General features: G+C 42.4%; 1 protein-coding gene across 3 annotated transcripts in view; it reads left to right on the top strand.

Annotated features, from left to right (window-relative positions):
- SLC6A8 (solute carrier family 6 member 8) overlaps window positions 1-25,606 on the top strand; it is an 88,692-nt gene that overhangs the window by 33,637 nt on the left and 29,449 nt on the right. For all 3 annotated transcript variants that reach the window (XM_056540248.1, XM_056540247.1, XM_056540246.1), the window contains exons 3-4: window positions 6,110-6,371; window positions 16,267-16,399. In XM_056540248.1, the coding sequence (XP_056396223.1) occupies window positions 6,110-6,371; window positions 16,267-16,399 (395 nt within the window). The remainder of the gene's footprint in view (window positions 1-6,109; window positions 6,372-16,266; window positions 16,400-25,606) is intronic.

The raw sequence follows: 25,606 nt of genomic DNA, 5'->3' as shown, positions 1-25,606 counted from the left end.
TTAGATTTCAACTTGATCATTCTTGCTCTCGGGGAGATTAGGCACCACTAGAGGTGTCTGGAAGTAGCTTTCTGTCCATTGAGAATAAATGCCCGCCTGGCCAAAATGTGTTATAGATAAGGCTAGCCCAATACAGTGCCCATAACCTGTTACGGGCCAGTTATTCACATGCCATTACTTACCTTTACACACACACACATACATACACATATATACACACAAATGAGCACTGGTCTTAAAGGGGTACTCCAGGGAACTAAACCCATAGTCCATCCTTTCCCTCTCACCAACCTATTTATTTGTCTAAATATCATTCATTAGCTATATAGAGCAGTTTCCTTCTTTCAGCTGTCACTTACATGCAGAGAGTGAGAGAAAGACATCATAATCTGATACTGCTTGTCTCTTTGCAGACCCCTTAGTGAGACTAGCCCCCACCCTCCTAGAAGACAAACACCATGTGATTTCTGTCTGGCTTCACAGCCACACCTCATCTCCCCCTCCCGTCCCTTTGTATGGATCTTGCCAGCGTCTCCTGTGAAGATTCAGCACATAATGCTGCTCTTTGCCTGCTGTAGATCTTATCACTGACTTCTGCCATTCAGAGCATAGCATGAGTTATTGCTGGGGGAAGGATAGTATGAAGAAAAGACATGTACAGTGTATGCTGCTGACTGTTTACAGCAACACAGCATGCACACACATAGTAAAAGCAGTTGGCTGTCAGCCATTACACAGAGCTCCACTGACTGCTGGGAGTTTTAGTCTGGGCTGCAAGCAAAGAAAAATAATGTTTAGGAGACAACAGGAGCCACAGGAGCTGGCAAAATCACATAGATAACTACAGGTGATACAGAACAGTATTGTGGTGGCTTTGGGGCATTATGATTTTTTAGGAGACAACAGGAGCCACAGGAGCTGACAAAATCACATGGATAACTACATAGGATACAGAACAGTATTGTGGTGGCTTTGGGGCATTATGATTTTTTAAGAGACAACAGGAGCCACAGGAGCTGACAAAATCACATGGATAACTACATAGGATACAGAACAGTATTGTGGTGGCTTTGGGGCATTATGATTTTTTAGGAGACAACAGGAGCCACAGGAGCTGACAAAATCACATGGATAACTAAATAGGATACAGAACAGTATTGTGGTGGCTTTGGGGCATTTTGATTTTTCTTAACCTCCCCGGAGCACTAGTTTAATCTTTGGCTCCTATAGTGGTGTATTATGCAGTGAAGCACTCAAATATAAGGTCTCTACTAGTGGGGTACACACATAGTTTTTATTTATAGCCCCTACCTTGATGTTAAATACTGTGAGATGTGTTTCACAAAATCTCAATTAGGGGTATGGGAATAGGTTTTGTATACCTATTGCAGTTTCTCCATACCTGTTGCAGTACATTGGCCTGAGTGGCGGTGTTAGAACGCACAGAGCGTTCGGTGGTATTCTAGTGGCGGTGGTATACTAAAATATGATTTTTTAAGAGCGAGGTGGCCAACACGCATATGACTTATTTTCCAAAGGCTGCTGACGTCCAATCAGAACGCATGAATATATGACTTCCCCCTAAGCCGTCTCTAGCTGGTGTGATCCTAAGATATGTTCTGGTTAATGCAAATGTTGTTAATACATAGTAAATCTGCAGAATCTGTTCTATATGAAGACACTTCTATGTTTAGTCCTGAGCTCATGAGCAGATTGGGGCATTAGTTCCTGCAATGATCAGCTGACTGCTTGGGCAATGTTCCTGAACTCACTTTTCAGGGAATAAAGTAGACTATATGCAAACCAATGCAAACCGATTTATTTACGGTAGGTTGGTCATGCTAACTTCTATTTTAGAACATCAATGTGTTAACAGTATGTAGGAAAGTGTCTAAATAATAGTTCCTGGTAACATAGGGGTTTCTGTTTCATGTTCTTACATATCATTATGTTCTTAAAAAAACATGCATATGTTCCTATTGTACAGACTGACATAATACTGCAAAATAAACATGCCAAACTGTGCTTAACTAAATAATACCATCATATAGGGCAGTGGTCTTCAACCGGCAGACCTCCAGAAGTTGCAAAACTACAACACCCAGCATGCCCGGACAGCCGTTGGCTGTCCGGGCATGCTGGGTGTTGTAGTTTTGCAACCTCTGGAGGTCCGCAGGTTGTAGACCACTGATATAGGGGATGCATGATACTGCCTATACAGTATCACTTTGTTCTTGAATGAATAGCACCAAAGAGTGAACCTACATAATACTATTATATTGGGCTAACATAATAGTTATGTACACTGAGCATGTAACAGTGTCTCCTTAAGTATGTAACAGTGCAAACCTCATACTGCCATACAGTACAAACATAATAGTGCTGTGCGCTGAGCATGTACAGCACCTGAATAATACTACTATACAATGCCTATGTTTTAAAGGGGTACTCCCATTGAAAACTTTTTTTTTTTTAAATCAACTGGTGCCAGAAAGTTAAACAGATTTGTAAATCACTTCTATTAAAAAATCTTACTCCTTCCAGTACTTTTTAGGGGCTGTATACTAAAGAGAAATCCAAAAAAGAAATGCATTTCCTCTGATGTCATGACCACAGTGCTCTCTGCTGACCTCTGCTGTCCATTTTAGGAACTGTCCAGAGCAGCATATGTTTGCTATGGAGATTTTCTCCTGTTCTGGACAGTTCCTAAAATGGACAGCAGAGGTCAGCAGAGAGCACTGTGGTCATGACATCAGAGGAAATGCATTTCTTTTTTGGATTTCTCTTTAGTTTACAGCCCCTAAAAAGTACTGGAAGGATTAAGATTTTTTTATTAGAAGTGATTTACAAATCTGTTTATCTTTCTGGCACCAGTTGATTTAAAAAAAAAAAAATGTTTTCCAAGGGAGTACCCCTTTAAGGCCATCAGGGCTGTATTTGTACGAGGGGCTGGAATGACACGCCCCTCCCCCGCCTTTAGGCGGAGTGTATATTATTCAATTAGGGGGCGTGAGTATTTAAGGCTCCCTGCACCTCAGGGCGGGGCGTGAGTATTTAAGGCTCCCTGCACCTCAGGGCGGGACGTGAGTATTTAAAGCTCCCTGCACCTCAGGGCGGGATGTGAGTATTTAAGGCTCCCTGCACCTCAGGGCGGGACGTGAGTATTTAAAGCTTCCTGCACCTCAGGGCGGGATGTGAGTATTTAAGGCTCCCTGCACCTCAGGGCGGGACGTGAGTATTTAAAGCTTCCTGCACCTCAGGGCGGGATGTGAGTATTTAAGGCTCCCTGCACCTCAGGGCGGGGCGTGAGTATTTAAGGCTCCCTGCACCTTTTTTTATATATCAACTGGCTCCAGAAAGTTAAACAGATTTGTAAATTAATTCTATTAAAAAAATCTTAATCCTTTCAGTACTTATGAGCTTCTGAAGTTAAGGTTGTTCTTTTCTGTCTAAGTCCTCTCTGATGACACCTGTCTCGGGAAACGCCCAGTTTAGAAGCAAATCCCCATAGCAAACCTCTTCTAAACTGGGCGGTTCCCGAGACACATGTCATCAGAGAGCACTTAGACAGAAAAGAACAACCTTAACTTCAGAAGCTCATAAGTACTGAAAGGATTTAAAAAATTGAATATAAGTAATTTACAAATCTGTTTAACTTTCTGGAGTCAGTTGATATATAAAAAAAAAGTTTTTTCCTGGATAAACCCTTTAAAGGTCAATGGTCCATTATAATGTTTATGAAATCATCTGGGTTTAATGTATCCAGAATCTGATTTTCAGCTTGGTGCGTATAATCCTCCCGTAATCCCCTGTTAGAGGTGATTATAGTCGGCGACCAGAGATCTGCTTGATTGACAAATCTTAATGTGCTTGTCACGGCCGGCTCTGTGTCAAGGGTCATACTGTAGGTGCGGCCTATGACCTTTCATTTGAGCATGTGGTTTTAGGTTCTACCCAATCTTAGCTTATTTGGGGTTTTCTATTTCTGAACATGTGATTCAAAGGGCTTGTAGCTTTTGCCTTTGGGCAGGGGTGGAGCCACTAATGCAGAGGTGTAACTTGACATTGCTGGACCCCAGATCCTAATATGTAATAGGGCAGCACCTGCCATGTGTTCCTCATAATAATGGTGTATATGGCACAAGGGCCTCGGCTTTTCTCAAGGACCAGGGGGCCTAGGTGAGACTTTTACCTCTGTACCGATAATCTTATACTTCAAAGGGGTTATCCAGAAAAAAACTTTTTTTTATATATCAACTGGCTCCAGAAAGTTAAACAGATTTGTAAATTACTTCTATTAAAAAAATATTAATCCATCCAGTACTTATGAGCTGCTGAAGTTGAGTTGTTCTTTTCTGTCTAAGTGCTCTCTGATGACACGTGTCTCGGGAACTGTCCAGAGTAGAAGCAAATCCCCATAGCAAACCTCTCCTACTCTGCGCAGTTCCCGAGACAAACAGAGATGTCAGCAGAGAGCACTGTTGCCAGACAGAAAATAACAACTCAACTTCCGCAGCTGATAATTATTGGAAGGATTAAGATTTTTTAATAGAAGTAATTTGCAAATCTGTTTAACTTTCTGGAGCCAGTTGATCTAAAAAAAAGGTTTTTCCTGGAATACCCCTTTAATATTACTTATAGTCTTATACTTTAATAAACATTCCTATACAGCCAGGTCACTTCTAGATACTGATGTACCATATATCTTGGATAGGGTTGCCACTTTTCTTGCAAAAAAATACCGGCCATGCTAATTTGCATAATTAATTATATATGCATGACATCACAGGATACACATATGCGGGGGGGGGGGGGGGGGGGTTGAATTCTGTCCTATTCTGATCCCTATAACTTTTTTTTATTTCTTCTTATACAGGGATGTATGAGGCTCATTTTTTGCGCCCCGATCTGTAGTTTTTAACAGGACCATTTTGGTTTTGACGGGACTTTTTGATCTTTTTTTTTATTTTTATTTTTTTAATTAAATTCACAAGTTGCAGTTAGTTACTAACTACAACTCCCAGCATACCCTGATACAGCCTGTGGCTTAGCAGCTGCCCCAAATGAAAACTACAACTCCCAGCATGTTGGACTATATAGTAGTAGATAGTATAGTATAGGTCAGTGTTTCCCAACCAGGGGTGTCTCCAGCTGTTGCAAAACTACAACTCCCAGCATGTTGGACTATATAGTAGTATATAGTATAGGTCAGTGTTTCCCAACCAGGGGTGCCTCCAGCTGTTCCAAAACTACAACTCCCAGCATGTTGGACTATATAGTAGTAGATAGTATAGGTCAATGTTTCCCAACCAGGGGTGCCTCCAGCTGTTCCAAAACTACAACTCCCAGCATGTTGGACTATATAGTAGTATAAAGTATAGGGTCAGTGTTTCCCAACCAGGGGTGCCTCCAGCTGTTGCAAAACTACAACTCCCAGCATGTTGGACTATTTAGTATTATATAGTATAGGTCAGTGTTTCCCAACCAGGGGTGCCTCCAGCTGTTCCAAAACTACAACTCCCAGCATGTTGGACTATATAGTAGTATAAAGTATAGGGTCAGTGTTTCCCAACCAGGGGTGCCTCCAGCTGTTCCAAAACTACAACTCCCAGCATGTTGGACTATATAGTAGTATAAAGTATAGGGTCAGTGTTTCCCAACCAGAGGTGCCTCCAGCTGTTGCAAAACTACAACTCCCAGCATGCCCGGACAGCCGTTGGCTGTCCGGGCATGCTGAGAGTTGTAGTTTTGCAACAGCTGGAGGAATTCTTGTTGGGAAAAATCTGGTACAGTATATGGTGCAACATTCCGGGAGTCCGAGGATTGGTTGGATAAATACCGGCCATTGCATTGCCGGTATTTTTAATATAAAAATACCGGCAGGGTGGCAACTCTAATCTTGGGTAAGACCTGGCCCAGCCTTCCAAAGACCCAGGCAACAATAAGAGGTTCTCCATTATGATTATTCTGTATAAGCCGACTTCATGGTGGCTTTGTTGCAGTGGGTCTCTTTTCGGCCGGGGCCACACTAGGATATATGGAATTTGTCTTGTGTTCTCGTGTCTGGTTTTAGACTTTTATTTTACTATTGAGCGTTTCTTCTCTGCAGGAATCGGATTTGCGTCTGTGGTGATAGTCTTCTTCTGCAACACGTATTACATCATGATCTTAACGTGGGGTGTTTACTACCTGGTAAAGTCCTTCAATTCAGTGCTGCCTTGGTCACATTGTAACAACACCTGGAACTCCCCGGAATGTGTAGAGATCTTCAGGCATGGCGACTGTAACAACGGTACGGCCAATGCAACGTACGGGAATCTGACCTGCGATCAGCTTGCAGACAGTGTATCTCCAATTACAGAATTTTGGGAGTAAGTGACTTTTTATCTGTTGATATCATTTGGACTTTGTGATATAATTGAAGACTCTACAAAGGGAGTCATAGACATCATAGAAATACAAGGCAACCATTTTGAGAGTGATATGGAAATGAAAATTACCTGTTACTAAGGGTTTGTTTAAAGGGGTACTCCCGTGGAAAACTTTTTATTTTTATTTTTTTAATCAACTGGTGCCAGAAAGTTACGGTAAACAGATTTGTAAATTACTTCTATTAAAAAAATCTTAATCCTTCCAGTACTTTTTAGGGGCTGTATACTACAGAGGAAATGCTTTACTTTTTAGATTTCTCTGATGTCATGACCACAGTGCTCTCTGCTGACCTCTGCTGTCCATTTTAGGAACTGTCCAGAGCAGGAGAAAATTGCCATAGCAAACATATGCTGCTCAGGACAGTTCCTAAAATGGACAGCAGAGGTCAGTAGAGAGCACTGTGGTCATTACATCAGAGAAATCTAAAAAGTAAAGCATTTCCTCTGTAGTATATAGCCCCTAAAAAGTACTGGAAGGATTAAGATTTTTTTTAATAGAAGTAATTTACAAATCTGTTTAACTTTCTGGCACCAGTTGATTTAAAAAAAAAAAAAAAAGTTTTCCACGGGAGTACTCCTTTAAGGGCAATATTATATTAGAATGTATGGGGGGTATTATGTAGGCACTGTTTGGTGCTATTATTAATTTATAGGTGTTGCAATGGATAGGTTACACTTTACTTTGGCTCACAAAATGGCTGCCTCCAGCATGTGGATGGTTTTGGAAGTACATGAGTTAAAGGAGCACGCCTTACAAAACAGGACAGAACCTGAGGGGGTGGAGCATGACTCCTTCAAGAATATTGAAGACACAAGCCATGCACCTACCCCTCAGGTCTTCCCATGAAATCTCAGACAGTATTTAGAACTTTTTAAAGGGGTACTCCACTGGCCAGCTTTCGGAAGTAAATGTTCCAAATGCTGTTTTTGCGCTGCGGGGTTGACCACACCCCTTGTGACATCACGGCCACACACCCTGAATACACTTGCATTCAGGGGGCATGGCCGTGATGTCACGAAGGCCGTGGCCGACCCCAACAGCGCAAAAAATAGCATTCGGAACATTTAGTTCCGAATGCTGGCCAGTAGAGTACCATTTTAAGAAAACAAGATGTCCCCCTCATGTTATAGTCATGGCCTATAATACTTTTGGAATTCGGAAACCAATGGTTTTATCTTTTATTGATGTTATCGGTCCAAAACATTGTTGAAAAATAGATTTATGGTCACCCATGCTCCATTAGTGGCATAGAAATTATTTTCACGGTTGTCTACCTTTATAGATAACCACCTACCTTTTGAGTAGATAATAAATCTCTTACCTAGATGTGGAACAAAGGCAAAGGGATTGTCCAAAGGTGGACCACCGTGAAATGGGGGCATGTTGTCTAAAGATTAGTGATTCCTCCAGACTTACACTATGGTGTAAAGGGATCATGCACTGGCCAAGCATCATCCACCCTGCAAGTGTTACTTAACCTCTCTGCTGCAAGGATGGCCTTAGCCGCAAAGAGGTTAATATGCGAGTAGATTGGTGGTTTGCGGGAGGATGGGAAGGTGTCGGGGGATGCGGGGGCACAGTAGGAGGGGTTTGCAGGATGTCTCGAGACATATGTCTCAGCATATAGTAGATTCAGCCAAACAGATTACCTATTCATCGTGAAAAAATGTATAACCAAAATATAGTACAAAAAAGAAGGATGTCATGCAGGCTACCCTGTCTATTTAATGACTGTGGGAATAGTGATACCATGGGGGGTAGTATGTCCTTCCAATAACTCCCCAAATCAGGCTTAAGCAACTAATGGTTTTCCAGTTGTCACATAGCTATATGTACAGTGGGGATCAAAAGTTTGGGCACCCCAGGTAAAAATTTGTATTAATGTGCATAAAGAAGCCAAGGAAAGATGGAAAAATCTCCAAAAGGCATCAAATTACAGATTACACATTCTCATAATATGTCAACAAAAGTTAGATTTTATTTCCATCATTTACACTTTCAAAATAACAGAAAACTAAAAAATGGCGTCTGCAAAAGTTTGGGCACCCTGCAGAATTTATAGCATGCACTGCCCCCTTTGCAAAGCTGATACCTGCCAGTATCGTGGATTGTTTTCAGTCATAATCTGGGAAGACCAGGTGATGTAAATCTCAAAGGTTTTAAATGCCCAGACTTATCTGACCTTGCCCCAACAATCAGCACCATGGGTTTTTCTAAGCAGTTGTCTAGAAATCTGAAACTGAAAATAGTTGACGCTCACAAAGCTGGAGAAGGCTATAAGAAGATAGCAAAACTTTTCAGATGTCAATATCCTCTGTTCGGAATGTAATTAAGAAATGGCAGTCATCAAGAACAGTGGAAGTTAAAGCAAGATCTGGAAGACCAAGAAAAATATCAGACAGAACAGCTCGCAGGATTGTGAGAAAAACAATTCAAAACCCACGTTTGACTGCACAATCCCTCCAGAAAGATCTGGCAGACACTGGAGTTGTGGTACACTATTCCACTATAAAGAGATACTTGTACAAATATGGTCTTCATGGAAGAGTCCTCAGAAGAAAACCTCTTCTACGTTCTCACCACAAAAATCAGCGTTTGAACTTTGCAAATGAACATATAGACAAGCCTGATGCATTTTGGAAACAAGTTCTGTGGACCGATGAGGTCAAAATTTAACTTTATGGCCGGAATGAGCAAAGGTACGTTTGGAGAAGAAGGGGAACAGAATTTAATGAAAAGAACCTCTGTCCAACTGTTAAGCATGGGGGTGGATCAATCATGCTTTGGAGTTGTATTGCAGCCAGTGGCACAGGGAACATCTCACGAGTAGAAGGAAAAATGGATTCAATAAAATGTCAGCAAATTTTGGATGCTCACTTGATGCCATCTGTGAAAAAGCTGAAGTTAAAGAGAGGATGGCTTCTACAAATGGATAATGATCCTAAACACACCTCGAAATCCATGGGGGATTACATCAAGAGGCGCAAACTGAAGGTTTTGCCATGGCCTTCACAATCTCCTGACCTCAACATAATTGAAAATCTATGGATAGACCTTAAAAGAGCAGTGCGTGACAGACAGACCAGAAATCTCAAAGAACTGGAAGACTTTTGTAAGGAATAATGGGCAAAGATACCTCAAACAAGAATTGAAAGACTCTTGGCTGGCTGCAAAAAGCGTTTACAAGCTGTGATACTTGACAAAGGGGACAGTACAAGATATTAACTCTGCAGGGTGCCCAAACTTTTGCAGACGCCATTTTTTTGTTTTCTGTTATTTTGAAAGTGTAAATGATGGAAATAAAATCTAACTTTTGTTGACATATTATAAGAATGTCTAATCTGTAATTTGATGCCTTTTAGAGATTTTTGCATCTTTCCTTGGCTTCTTTATGCACATTAATACAAATTTTTACCTGGGTGCCCAAACTTTTGATCCCCACTGTACCAGCATGCATTACTAGGCCCAGCTTATCCCCATGAGGTCTGTGCATTATGGTGTTTTAGTCTATACATTATAGTATTTTAGTCTATACATTACAGTATTTCAGTCTATACATTATAATATTTTAGTCTATACATTATAGTATTTTATTCTATACATTATAGTGTTTCAGTCTATGCATTATAGTATCTAATCATATTAAAGGGTTTATAAACAGAGGCATAACTATAGGAGGAGCAGAGGTAGTAGTTTCACACAGGCCCCCATAGGAAGACATAGCTAAGTAAGAGCCATGTTACAAATCTTGTATTGGGACCTAAGAGTCCCAGGATGCACCTCTAAAATTAAAAATATTTTTTATTTTCTATACATATTGATATATCCCACTGGTGCAGCCTCAATTGGGCAACGACCCACCTGCCAAAGGCTTATAGTTTTGTCAACCCATTTAAAGTAAGTCACATGATTATACATGTACTTGTTTTTATATTAAAATATAAATAGCTTTCTTGTAACATAAAGTTTCAGTCTAGAAAGGACCTTCGGATAAATTTGGAACTGTCCAGAGCAGCATATATTTGCTATGGGTATTTTCTTCTACTCTGGACAGTTCTTAAAATGGACAGAGATGTCAGCAGAGAGCACTGTGCTCGTGATGTCAGCAGAGAGCACTGTGTTCCAAAAAGAAAAGAATTTCCTCTGTAGTATTCAGAATAGAATAAGTACTGGAAGGATTTTTTAATAGAAGTAATTTATAAATCTGTTTAATCTGCTTTCTGGCACCAGTTGATTTAAATAAAAAAAAGTTTTCCACCGGAGTACCCCTTTAAGCTCCATAGAAGAGAGTGCTGTATCTATTTTCTCTATTTTTATGACCCTTTTTTTGGAGGTCTCCTATCCTTCCCCAATTACATTAAGTTTTCACAGAGCTAAGGTTGAGTTGCCCATCTGCTTACTCTATCAGAATCATAACTTGTAGCTTTGGGGCCCCAATGAAAAATCTGTAACTACCCCATGTCTACTGTGCACCATTTATAATACTGGTGCTTCCTTTATGGGGCAGAGGTGCCTTTGGGCCCCCCTTGGCATCTGGGACCCGGTGCAGCTTCTTCCTCTGCACCACGTATAGTTCTGCCCCTGTACTCCATACATAGAGATGTGTAGAATGCCTTCAATGGTGCCACCATCTTTCCTCCTTCTTTGCTCTTCTCAATATAATATAACACCATAGAAATCCCTCCAGAGCAAATTAATCCACAAATATCAGTTCCATCCACATGGTTGTTTCTTTCATGCTATAGGGTGCCCTTTAGTGCCCATGTTTGCCCAGAAAACCCTACAGTAATGCCAGTCTAAAGATTTTGGATGAGTTTGAAGTTCAACCCAGGTCTTGTAGATAGCAAAAAATAAAAATAAAAAAATACCGGCCATGCTAATTTGCATAATTATATATGCGTGACATCACAGGATACACATGCAGGAGAAATTTTGTCCTATTCTGACCCCTATAACTTTTTTATTTCTCCTTATACGGGGATGTATGATGCTCATTTTTGGTGCCCCGATCAGTAGTTTTTAACAGAACCATTTTTGTTTTGATGGGACTTTTTGATCGCTTTTTTTCCCCATTAAATTCGGGAGTTGCAGTTAGTTACTAACCACAACTCCCAGCATGCCCTGATACAGCCTGTGGCTTAAGCAGCTGCCCCCAATGAAAACTACAACTCCCAGCATGTTGGACTGTATAGTAGTATAGAGTATAGGTCAGTGTTTCCCAACCAGGGGTGCCTCCAGCTGTTGCAAAACTACAACTCCCAGCATGCCCTGATACAGCCTGTGGCTGAGCAGCTGCCCCAAACGAAAACTACAACTCCCAGCATGTTGGACTATATAATAGTATAGAGTATAGGTCAGCCTGTACCAACCACGGGTGCCTCCAGCTGTTGCAAAACTACAACTCCCAGCATGCCCGGACAGCCAACGGTTGGGAGTTGTAGTTTTCGTTTGGGGCAGCTGCTCAGCCACAGGCTGTATCAGGGCATGCTGGGAGTTGGTATAGGAAACATTGGAAACATTGGTATAGGAAACATTGGTATAGGTTATGGCGCAACATTCCGGGAGTTGGAGGATTGGTTGGATAAATACCGGCCATTGCATTGCCGTTTTTATTTATTTATATATATATATATATATATATATATATATATATATATATAAATACCGGCAGGGTGGCCAAAATACCGGCTGTGCCGGTTAAATACCGGTCAGGTAGCAACCCTACTTGTAGACCTGATAATATGTTTTCTCCCATATTTAGAAAGCTATATTTTGTATTAATCTATGATTTTGAGAACTTTTGGTACAGAAAGTCCCCAGTGTCCACGTGAATAGGGTTCCATTTGTGACGGGGCCCAAGTAGAACTACTTTTGTGGCTTCTATTTGGCAGCGAGTTATCATTTTATGCTAATGCCTAAAGTTTATGTAAGGTCTTGAGTGTTGGTTCCAAAAATGTGTGCTAAATCTATAGATCAATGGGAGCCGTGTTGGGGCAAAGCATCTTCTGAACTAGTAGTGCATGCTTTTACTTGTAGTACTCGATCTACTGGCAAGCCTGATTGCTTAAGCCTGATCTAAAAAAATGTTTAGTTTTTTAAAGGGGTTATCCAGAAAAAAAACTTTTTTTATATATCAACTGGCTCCAGAAAGTTAAACAGATTTGTAAATTACTTCTATTAAAAAATAAAAAAAAATCTTCATTCTTTCAGCACTTATGAGCTTCTGAAGTTGAGTTGTTCTTTTCTGTCTAAGTGTTCTCTGATGACACCTGTCTCGGGAACCGCCCTGTGTAGAAGCAAATCCCCATAGCAAACCTCTTCTACTCTGTGCAGTTCCCGAGACAAGCAGAGATGTCAGCAGAGAGCACTGTGGCCAGACAGAAAACAACAACTCAACTTCAGCAGCTGATAATTATTGAAAGGATTAAGATTTTTAAATAGAAGTAATTTACAAATCTGTTTAAATTTCTGGAGCCAGTTGATTATATATATATATATATATATATATATATATATATATATATAAAAAGTTTTTGCCTAGAATACCCCTTTAATGTCCATAAACGGGGTTAATTATTGTATGTCAATGTCAAATCTTCTAATTTTTTTTTTCTTTCTATTTTTGTATTGTTAGTCTTTTTTGGGTGCATCGTCAGTATAATTGTAGTTTCCCAATGTCATGCAGTACTTCACTTCCTCTACTTTTGTACGTTTTCTTGCTATGATGTTTTTTTGCAGTGCTGCGAGCGAGTGGTGATAGGGGAAGTGTGCCCATGCACTGCGCCCCAGCAAACCCAGGACTGGAGCGGATCAAATGGCCTCTCGCTGGCAGCTGCAGGGTGGGATGGTCTTGTTAGCATGATTCTGAAACATGTGAGCCTGAAAACAGCCTATCCCATTTTTTGATTACCATTGTTATTATTATTTACTCTGTGTACCTTCCCCTTCTTTTCTTGACACACGGTTTCTTGGTGATGTCCTAAGTCAGTTTTCTTTAACCTGCACACAGGACTCTCTAAATATTACCCCTAGTATAAAGTATAAGGAAAAATCCCTCCCCCTCAACTAGTTACTAAATCCTAATACCAACTACAGAGAAACATATTACGTGCATCAAAAGTTAAATTGTAAACAAATAACGGTATAGAATACACTATTAAAATATAGTCTTCACTAAACAAACAAACGACAACATCAAAGAAAGACACTGTATTAGTAAAGAGTGGAAAACAAACCTAAAACAACCTAAAAATGACTTTATCAAAATGTATACAAATAAGTCAACAAGCAAGGAGCAATATATTGCGTTATTTCACTATATAAAATTAACATAACAATGGCTTCGAAATGCACACAGTCAACAAATAAGGAATAGAATACAGAGTTATTTCAATATATAAAATAAACATAAAAATGACTTTAAAATGTACACAGTCAACAAATAAGGAATAGAATATATAGAGTTATTTCAATATATAAAATAAACTTTCAAATGTACACGGTCAACAAATAAGGAAGAGAATATATAGTGTTATTTCATGACATAAAATAAACATGAAAATGACTTTAAAATGTACACGGTCAACAAATAAGGAATAGAATATATAGTGTTATTTCAATATATATATATAAAATAAACATAAAAATGACTTTAAAATGTACACGGTCAACAAATAAGGAATAGCCAACCATAAACAACAATAGACAGGATCTCTCCCATTTAGATACATTGGAGACATTGCTGGGAACTCTCTTGTGAGGTCATTCTATGGGGAGGGAGAGATTGATCTCTGCTGTGAATGGCGGTGGATTCAGTGTTATCTATATACTTTTCAGTGAAGAAAGGCATTACTGGGAAACGATCTGTACAGAACAAGAAGTCTCAGCTTAGGCTAAGTTCACACTATGTTTTTGGCTGGGGGGGGAGCAAAAACTGTGCGCTCCCGTATCCCAGCAACATCCGGGCCCGTATGTAATGCATTTCAATGAGCCGACCGGAGTCAAACACCGACTCCGGTCGGCTCATTTTTGCCCCGTATACGGTTCTCTAACCGCCCAAAAAAAAACGTGGTATACCACGGTTTTAGGTGCAGTGAAAGCAACCGTATGGTTTCTTTACTTGAATAGGAAAGAGCTGCAATACCCGTCACAACCTATACAGGAGAGTGTCACTGTTTCTGGACAACCAGATGACCTCTTTTTCTAACATCGGACTACTCCATTAGCTGCAGTCACACCTATATGTAGGTACTGATTGGATTTAGCATAACGTGTAGCGTTCGTAGTACAGAGAACGATGCCGTCAGTGAGATAAATAGGGCATATACAACAAATCATCCCTGTACAATGTATTGGCCCATGAACGAATGTTGTTGTCTGCCCATTTATCACCATAAACTATTCACATAGCAACATGTTCTGCACAATGGGCCCCCAGAAACATTGGCATCGACTAGAATCTTCACGCCAGTTTCCAAATTGGCAAACTACTTCACAAATATATTGTTTCAGGGCATTAAAGAGTTACTCCGCTCCCCAGCGTCCAGAACATTGAGTTCCTGAACGCTACGTGCGGTCTTCCGTGTTCACGTCCGCCCCCTCGTGACGTCACTCCCCGTCATGTGACGTCACGTCCCGCCCCCTCAATGCAAGTCTATAGGAGGGGGCGTGACGGGCGTCACACCCCCTCCCATAGACTTGCATTGAGGAGGTGGGACGTGACATCACGAGGGGGCGGGCGTGAACACGGAAGCCCGCACACAGCGTTCAGGAACTCAATGTGAACATTGAGTTCCCGAACGCTGGGGAGCGGAGTAACCCTTTAAACCTCTAGCTGAAGACAATGGCTGATTTTATTAAAGGACTTCTGTTTTACCGGAAAACAGCGCCACTCTTGTCCGAGTGCTGTGTCTGGTATTGCAGCTCAGCCCAATGTAAATAAATGAGGTTAAGCTGCAATACCAAACACAGCTTGGCTCATGTTCAAGATTGGCGCTGTTTCTGGAAAAACAGTATACGTAAAATGTAAGAAAATAATGCACAGACATTTTTATTTACATTCTATGTAGGGGGTTAAGGCAGTGTTTCTTAACCAGCGTGCCTCCAGATGTTGCAAAACTACAACTCCCAGCATGCCCGGACAGCCAATGGTTGTCCGGGCATGCTGGGAATTGTTGTTTTGCAACAGCTGGAGGCGCACTGGTTGAAAAACACTGGGTTAAGAAAAAGGAATTCGTAGGTTGCTAAAAGGAAAAGTGAAAGTAAATATGACCTTCATGATGAGAACGTGACATCACTGGGGTCAAAGGACAACAGTCTATAGCGCACTCCTGTCACTTTAGTGGTGCTTTGCAATTCTAAGCAAGGGCCCATTGTAACTAATGGCAGCCGAAATCTCTTAGCAGTATAAAAAGGGCTGGAAACCAATGATGGTCCAAGATCACAGACTCCACCACCCTCACGTGAGGAGATGACTTGGACTGGATGTCTCCTTTAAATCAGACAACCAGAACACTCGCCCCAATCTCTCGCCAAATGCCCCATAAATCTTCACCGCAATGCCAGTGGTGACAACCCCATTCCATGCCCAGAGTAGGACACCCCTAGTTTTCCATATAGACCTTAATTGATATCAATTCCCTCAAAATGCCCAGTAGGCCCAATAATTCTAGCCTTCCTGTTTACACCTATGTCCTGTCTGTCCCGTCTCTTTCTTTTCCACCTCACACATCTTACTTGAGCCATCACCAGGAGTCCATTAAGGACTAACATAATGATGTATAGCTCCTTCCCCTGTCTCCGAAACATGGATGCTCACTGCAATCACTCTTCCAGGAATAAAGTGCTGAGACTTTCCAGCGGTCTAGATGATGTGGGAACTATCAACTGGGAGCTGCTTCTGTGCCTGCTCGCCTGCTGGCTGCTGGTCTACTTCTGTGTCTGGAAGGGCGTGAAGTCTACTGGAAAGGTAAGGGTTGTTGAGGGGGTCCGGCCCTTATACCGGGAGGTGGTTTCCCTTTCTCAAGCGCTCCCGATCCCTGACCCAATCAGAATACAGATTTATATTTCCACCACACAGGTTACAGAATATGGGAAGAGATCTTATTGGTTGCAGTGCAGGTTACCTATGATAACAGTGAGGCAGTAGTGTTGTGGGGGCAAAAAGACGCTCATTTCACAGGAGACTCTGATTACACGGCTACCACTAAAAACCCATAAGCATCGCCACACTGCGTTCTATTAAATGGCAGATCTGTTCCTGAGTAAATCATTTCAATGGTAAAGCTCGCCTGAGTTAGTCTTTAAAGACATTATTTTCATTTGGAACAGATCTGAAGATTTTGAGAGACTCTAATCAGTAGTAACTATTGATCCAGGAACCGTGTGCTTTCTGCCCAGTTATATGTGACCATGCCTAGTTATAAATGTCCATGCCCAGGTATAGGTGTCCATGCCCAGTTATATGTATCCTCACCTAGGTATATGTCTCTATGCCCAGTTATGTGTCCACACCTAGGTATATGTGTCCATGCCCCGGTCTACTTGTCAATGCCCAGTTATATTTGTCCATTTCCAGTTATATGTGTTCACGCCTAGATATGTGTCCAATGCCCAGGTATATGTGTCCATAGCCAGGTATATGTGTCCACGCCCAGTTATCTGTCCACCACTAGTATATGTGTCCACCCCTAGGTATATGTGTCCACCCCTAGGTATATGTGTTCACGCCTAGATATGTGTCCATAGCCAGGTATATGTGTCCACCCCTAGGTATATGTGTCCACCCCTAGGTATATGTGTCCACCCCTAGGTATATGTGTTCACGCCCCCGGTTCTATGTGTCCACGCCCAGGTCTATGAGGAAGATTTATCGAAACCTGTGTAGAGGAAGAGTGGTGCAGTTGCCCATAGCAACCAATCAGCTCGCTACTTTCATTTTTAAAGAGGCCTGTGAGAAATGAAAGAAGTAATCTGATTGGTTGCTATGGGCAACTGCACTACACTTCCTCTACACAGGATTTGATAAATCTCCCCCTATGTGTCCACGCCCAGGTACATGTGTCCACCCCTAAGTATATGCATCCACACCCCCGGTTCTATGTGTCCACGCCCAGGTCTATGTGTCCACGCCCAGGTCTATGTGTCCACCCCCCAGGTATATGTGTCCACACCCAGGTATATGTGTCCACGCCCAGGTATATGTGTCCACGCCCAGGTATATGTGTCCACGCTCAGCTATAAGTGTCCACGCCCAGGTCTATGTGTCCACGCCCAGGTCTATGTGTCTACCCCCCAGGTATATGTGTCCACGCCCAGGTATATGTGTCCACACCCAGGTATATGTGTCCACGCCCAGGTCTATGTGTCCACCCCCCAGGTATATGTGTCCACACCCAGGTATATGTGTCCACGCCCAGGTATATGTGTCCACGCTCAGCTATAAGTGTCCACGCCCAGGTCTATGTGTCCACCCCCCAGGTATATGTGTCCACGCCCAGGTATATGTGTCCACACCCAGGTATATGTGTCCACGCCCAGCTATAAGTGTCCACGCCCAGGTATATGTGTCCACGCTCAGCTATAAGTGTCCACACCCAGGTATATGTGTCCACGCCCAGGTATATGTGTCCACACCCAGCTATATGTGTCCACACCCAGCTATATGTGTCCACACCCAGGTCTATGTGTCCACACCCAGGTATATGTGTCCACGCCCAGTTATATGTGTCCACGCCCAGGTATATGTGTCCACGCCCAGCTATAAGTATCCACGCCCATCTATAAGTGTCCACGCCCAGCTATAAGTGTCCACGCACAGGTATATGTGTCCACGCCCAGCTATATGTGTCCACGTCCAGGTATATGTGTCCACGCCCAGCTATAAGTGTCCACGCCCAGGTATATGTGTCCATTTCCATTTATAAGTGTTTGCACAGGTATATATATATATATATATATATATATATATATATAAAATCTAAGCAGTGATATATAGATAGATATATATATATATCACTGCCTAGGTATATGTATCCATGCCTAGGTCTATTTGTCAATGCCCAAATATATGTATCCATTCACAGCTATATGTGTTTATGCCCAGGTATATATATCACGGCCTAGGTTATGATTATATCCTAAATGTATTGGAGTAACCTTCAGAATAACAAACAAGCAGGGGTGGGCCAGGCGGACATGACTAAATGCAAACGTCTTGAACAAGACAGTGATTGAGGAAAGGTATTGGATAAAGACAACCCTGTGTACATGATGCTGCTCACTGGGAGCAGAATGAAAGGCCGACTCTTCACTCTTCACCCAGGATTAGTTAAAGATGGGTAAAAATACAAAAAAACATTGAGTCTTGTCTGTGAGGGCTTAGTACATGTCGCCTAAGCGTGCGCACAAACCACACATACGCATTTCTTGCCCTGTATATGCTATTTTAGTCTTGTTTAGTGCATTCGTTTGCTGTATTAAATAACAAGTTTACAACGGATAGACTGGCAGGCATTGCGGTTCCTGTTTCAGTCAATACTGTTGGCACTGTACCATGCTGCCATTTGCCAATGCTAGGCTGTTCACACAGAAATATACTGTGCAGAGCTGAGGAATTAACCCATGACTGACTGACATCAGAAAACGCCACGCACCTCTTTGATAGAAGTGGAGTGGAGCAGTAAATCTGGTAGATATAGGGCACTACAACACTTTTTAGGCATTTCTGTTCTCTCGGGCATTTTGTTGGGCATTGCTTTTCATACTTGGCAGCATTGTAAACACTGGGAGGCAGCATGACGGGCGTCTTTCTAGCTTAGTAGTCTCAAACTGTGGCCCACCAGATGTTGCAAAACTTCAACTCCCAGCATGCCCGGACAGCCAACGGCTGTCCGGGCATGCTGGGAGTTGAAGTTTTGCAACATCTGGAGGGCCACAGTTTGAGACCACTTTTCTAGCATGGCAAGAGTTACCAACGAAGGGGCAGTCAGTCTGTGGACGGCATTGTGTAAAGGACGATGAATGGAAATTTCCACTCCCTGATTTACAGCGTTTAACTCCAAAATATTGGCATTACATTTCCATTACCATTCATGGTATGTGGAATTGGTTGGATACATTCCAAATTGCAATCCATTTATAGTATTGCAGTGTTATTTTTTATATATTATTATATGATAATGGAGGAGATTTATCAAAACCTGTCCAGAGGAAAAGTTGCTGAGTTGCCCATAGCAACCAATCAGATCGCTGCTTTCACTTTCAACAAGGCCTCTACAAAATGAAAGAAGCGATCTGATTGGTTGCTATGGGCAACTGGGCAACTTTGGCTTTGCACAGATTTGGATAAATCTCCACTATCGGATGAGCGTAATAGTTGGTAATATTTATTATTAATCTAGGTCCAAACAATACCTAATTGGGAATGATATGATAAAGTACATATGCAAGGCTCCAAAGCAAAACCTATACCAAGACCCCCACTGACCATGTGCCATTTCAGACAGTTCTACTGATTTGACAGAAGGGGCCCTTGGGTCCCCAGAGGATTTTTGGCCCAGGTGTGAATGCAACCTCTGCACCTTCACTAGCTACTTCCCTATGTAAAATAATGACATAGGCTTAAAGGGGGGCTCTGTTGCTAAACATCTCATCCTCGATCCACAGGATAGGGGATAAGATGTCTGATCACGGAGGGGGGGGGGGGGTCCGGCTGCTGGGACCCCCCTGCATTTCCGTGCAGACACCCGGCGTTCTGAACATTATGTTGCCACGCCCCCTCCCGTAGACATGAATGGAGGGGGCGTGGCATGGCGTGACATCGCGACAACGGCCTCCCGGACCTTGCATTGTGAACCTAATGTTCAGAACGCCGGGTGTCTGCACGCAGGGCTGGCTCTGCTTATAGACAAAATAGGCACCGCCTAGAGCGCCCTCTTGATGGGGGGCGCCACTCTGCCTGCTGCAAGAAAGTAAGACAACCAGCATCCAAACCATTCGCTCAGCCAGCAGCATGTGGAGTAGGTTTGTTACAGTGTCACCCCAGTAGTAAGGTGAGGTATGTCAAAGGGTGGGCCAATGGGCAGAGTCAAAGGGGCGGCAAAATTAGCTTTTTCCTAGGATGGCAAAAATCCTTGCACCAGCCTTGTCTGCATGGAGATAGCGGGTGGTCCCAGCGGCCGGACCCCCGCAATCATACATCTTTTCCCCTATCCTTTGAAAAAGGGATAAGATGTCTATCAACAGAGTACCCCTTAAAGGGGTTGTCCATTCCATCTATGAGTGGCCCATCAAAGTGCTGTACTAGGGTTTCCCCCATTGAGATGAAGCTTTGATAATAATAATAATCTTCTAATGAAATCAAAGGTCCAACAAAAGACAAGCCCTTAAACTTAAAACTGAAGGCCCCTCTGGGGGATTATCTTCCCAAGAAGGAAGGTATCAGGCATATGGAAACCCAACATGGCTGGCCGTTCTCTCTCCTAACATCTGCCATTATGAGGAAGTTTGGGAGGCCCCATATATAGTAGAGGGTCGGCCAGTCCATAGGCTCAGGTGACTTTATTGTGTATGGCCAACCTATATACTTATAGGGGGGGGGGATCTAGTCTGGGGTCTGTATTTAGAAGGTCGGCACTGTGCACAAGTATATTAAACATAGCAGTTAGATATGGCTGTAAAAGATGCCACTTTCCCTTTAAGTGAGTGAAGGCGGCAGTCCGTCCTGAATTGCTCGGCAACGGTCAAACAATGGGCAGGAATGAATGAGACTGTAAAGAAGAAGAATGTGTTTGCCCTTGAATTATTATTGTCAGCCTCCACTGATCCAGTCATCCGTCCCTTCTCTCCCGGGGAGACTTTGGTGGCGGCACAGAGCACGTCCTGGGACCAAGTACATACACAGCAGGTGGTTAGAATAGGGATTCCGGCATAAGTCTCTAGCTTAATCCAAAGATTTTGCAATCAACCTAACAAATAGCTGAGACTGACCGAGATTTCTGTAAGAGAGAAGGAAATGTGAACTCAGATCTGTAATGGGAATGGCACTAAATCTATAAGACCTACTATGGGCAGAGATATGTTCACTACTGTGAACATATATTAGGATGGATGAAGTTTGCATGTAGTTATGTAAAATAGAGGGCAGTTTTGTAGGTACCGGTACTTCATGTTGGTCTGCAGTACAGTGTGTTCACCAGCCAAGAGCAGGAATATTAGTCTCTTCCAGGCATTGGTACCTCAGGGGTCCAATAGGACCATTTGGTACATAAGAAGACACCAGTATTATACATGGCGCATAATTGGCGATGGCTTATGGCCCCCATCTTAGGTTGGTTTCATATCCCAATTTGACAAAACATTACATGTATAAGTTTTCAACCTGTCCATATGGGATACCAACATATATACGTGCTTGTACTTTTCAAGATCCCCACTGACTTTAAAAGCCGAAACCAAGCGTTTTAGTTACTACATTCTGATAATTTCCCTTACATATAAATGTATGTTCCAGGACTGAAAAACATAGCGGGGGTGTTCTACACTTTTGAGTTCATGTATACTGATGAAAACACATATACATTTGGAAAAGGACCTGACTGTAGTCACTAGTTGACTACATTATTTTCATTATAGTCAATAGGTTCTGCTTCAGTACATGCAGGTATATGTCAACATCCCATTTTGACAGGTGGCAGATGTATATATGCAATGTACTGCAGAATCGTAAGGTGAACCCAGCCTTACAGTTATACAGAATGTTCCCTTACATCACACTGAAAGTTGACATCATCTAGGGCTGAAGAAACGAGTGTTGACCAAAGATCCCTAAGGGTTTTGTGCATTGGCAACATATTTTGGGGTGGGGTTTGATAACTATCCTGTCAAATATAACATTCTAGCCTCATCATTCTGACCTTAGGAGCCCTACAGAAATCTTGCTTAGAATGTTTTATGGATACTTTATAATTTTAAGACAATTTGAATATAGGGATATGTTGGCACTTCCATGGAATCTGCGGTGGTGCATGAGGTAGGGTAAAGCCATAAGTAGACGAAAGATGATACCCAGCACTCACCAGTAATGCACAGTGAAGATTTATTATGCCATAGTGTAGTACAAGGACGCGTTTCGGCGTGGGAGCCTTCCTCATCTGTCTGCCTATAGGCAGACAGCTGAGGAAGGTTCCCACGCCGAAACGCATCCTTTTAAGACAGTTTAGACAATCAAGACGCTTTGGAGAATTTTTACTTGTTAGAAGATTCCCTTGACCATTAGCTGATCACAAAGTGTCCTTCAGATGAGACCGACAATCTCTGGGGAAACCTAGCGATAGGTGTTTGATTTCCCTGCAGCGCCACCAAAGGACAAATAAACATTACAACGTGCCAGTCCGAATCGATGGGTTGTCTGTGTAATGCAGGACAGGACAGAGAGACACTGTTCGCTCTACACTGTGACCAAACGGAGCACCCCATTCCACTCTATTAACCCAGAATTCCCTAATAGGGTGTATATCTAAATAATTTCTAAGTTAAACAAGTCATATTTTTCTTTATTCCTGAGTCGTATTTGTTGAGCAGCCAAGAGTAAACGATCTGTATAACATTACCAGAACAATTTCAAGATAACTCATGACATTTAGTTTATATCCGTGTTACTTTTCCTGCCAGAAACACATTTTTGAGATGTGTGGGATCAGCTGAGTGAATGTGGCCTTGGCTTACAACGTGGCCCAATGTTGGATTTATCAATGGAGGCCACGACTGGACAAAGATGACTGATAAAATTTTATCATCCTTTCACTATTCTTTATGTGACCGTACTGTTCATTCAGAGCCTACAATGACAAGTGGTGACCTACAACCAGCCACATGCCTGAGACGCATACACCAACTAAGAAGGTGGGCTGTATCTCCCACGTACAGTCATAGTACTTACAAAGAGAGGAACTGCATTGTTTTCAGGGGAATGTGTCATCAGAAATGGAAAGATTGTTTCAAATGAATCAGTTGCAATTCACATGCCAAACTGCTGACACTGATAGTTGTCAGGACAGGGAGCTTCACGGCTCCTTCTCTATATCTGTTTGTGTTTCCAGAACATAGAAAAATGCTTTGATTCTCCTGTACAATGACCGTAGCCTCTGGAGTGCTGAGGACTGGAATGCCTTCTCGCTCCCCCACCCTTCCTTGTCCCTGCTTTATTGATAGTCAGGGTTTGGCTTCCAGCTGACCTGTCAATCAACAGAGGACAGGGATTGGAGGGAGACAAGGAGGCGTTCCAGACTGCAGGCACTCAGAGATTAGGAACACCTCCTTGACACTTTGCACAGGAGAATAAGAGTATTTTTTTTATGTTACGGGATCACAGACAGAAAAATGAACGGTACCATGTGTCTTCTTGTTCTAACAGCTATATAACAGTGTCAGCAGTTTGGCACTTGAATGGCAGCTGACACACTCCCTTTAAAGCGGTAATCCACCCATAGACATCTTTGGATAGGGGATAAGCTGTATGATCATGGGGGGGGGTCCATCAGCTGGAACCCCCCTCGATATCCGGCCAGGAACCCCGGCGTCCTGAACATTTATGTTCAGAACGCCGGCTTTGGGCAATGACAGCCGCCACGTCCCCTCCCGTAGACATGATGGAGGGGGTGTGATGCATGGAGGGGGCGTATCGACCAAGTTTTGCACGGTGTATAGAGCATGCTCAGTGCATGGGGAAAGCCAGGGGGCGCTGGGCAGGAGACTACGGGCGGCTCCCAGTGGTCAGACCCCTCGTGATCAGACGCATACTGGAATACCACTTTAAAGTATTTTCACTGGGCACTTATTACCCTTTCCTTCCTAATAATAAGTAAGATGAATTGTAATATGTGAAGACATATCCATGGATAATATGGAGCCACGTGTCTGGGATTGGCCTCAGAAGGTAGTATATGTCCGAGCTGTAGACCTCACTCCGCTTCTGAAGAGTCTTAATTACTTCAGTCAAATTACATGTAACTAAAGTCTATGGGAGGTAAGATAGGTTTCCAGGCTCATTGACCCTGACATTCAGAGAGTATCCTCGGATGTGCGAGAAGATCCTGTAATGAATTATTCTTTGGCCGTTCACTGATCGTCTCCCACCAAGAACATTTCAATTGCTAATGAGAGTCTCTTTTCCATTGAGTCCAATTACATTCTTATAAGCCAAACCGGTTACTGTACTATTCAACTCGACTCACATTTTCCTTCATATGAGTATTTGTAGCTTGAGAGAACCCTTTTTCATGGCGTGTACTCGGGGTAGCAGGCGGCCATCTTGGCCATTTCTACCTTTATGTATGTTAATGCCTTCTTAATGAAATGATCAGTAATTAGAATCTAATTATCATCCATTGTCTAAAAGGAAATGTATCAGTGGCTTTTGTGTTGGGCCGACAAAACCTTTAAGGGCAGGTCGATTACTTTTCTAATTAGTAATTAACAATTAATAGACATCTTAAGTAGTGTTCCCCAACCTATGGCTCTATAGCTATTGATTCCCCAACCTGTGGCCCTCCAGCTGTTGCAAACCTACAACTCCCATCATGCCCTATAAGGGCATGATGGGAGTTGTAGTTTTGCAACAGCTGGAGGGCCACAAGTTGGGAAATCAATAGTAGTCAGTTGGCCATATTAGTTACATTCCTTTATCAACATCGACAGACTTGGATGTTAAGAGATCACGTCTGCCACCCAAAAAGAAATATATATTGTTCCTCGTTGTCAATGTTTGAATACCTTATCCCACTCTATATTGGGGCAACCACATCTTTGACCCCCCCGTTTTTTTGTTAAAAAGATCTCAAGGAATTAGGCTAATTACATAGTGACCCCCAACATTAGCTGATGATTTGGGGTAGAACCTGGTAGCAAGTGTTTAATTTTACTGCATCACCCCCTCTGGCAAAATGACACATTACACCGATTCCGTTGACAACAGTGGTCCGCCAATTTATTGCAATAAAGTGCCAAGTCCTCCAGAGAAAGGTGCTCTCCACATTGACTATGAGGTCTTTTCATAGAGCATTGCCTAAGGGTGGGTTCACGCATAGTATTTTGATTAGTGTTTTTTTAGCCAAATCCAAGCGTGGGACAAAAACCTAGAATAAGGTACAAATCTTTCCATTATAGTTTTACTCTA

Source organism: Hyla sarda, chromosome 9, assembly GCF_029499605.1.
Source record: "Hyla sarda isolate aHylSar1 chromosome 9, aHylSar1.hap1, whole genome shotgun sequence".
Lineage (NCBI taxonomy): Eukaryota > Metazoa > Chordata > Amphibia > Anura > Hylidae > Hyla > Hyla sarda.
Note: the sequence above shows the minus strand (reverse complement) of the source record. Positions and strands in the feature narration are given on the sequence as shown.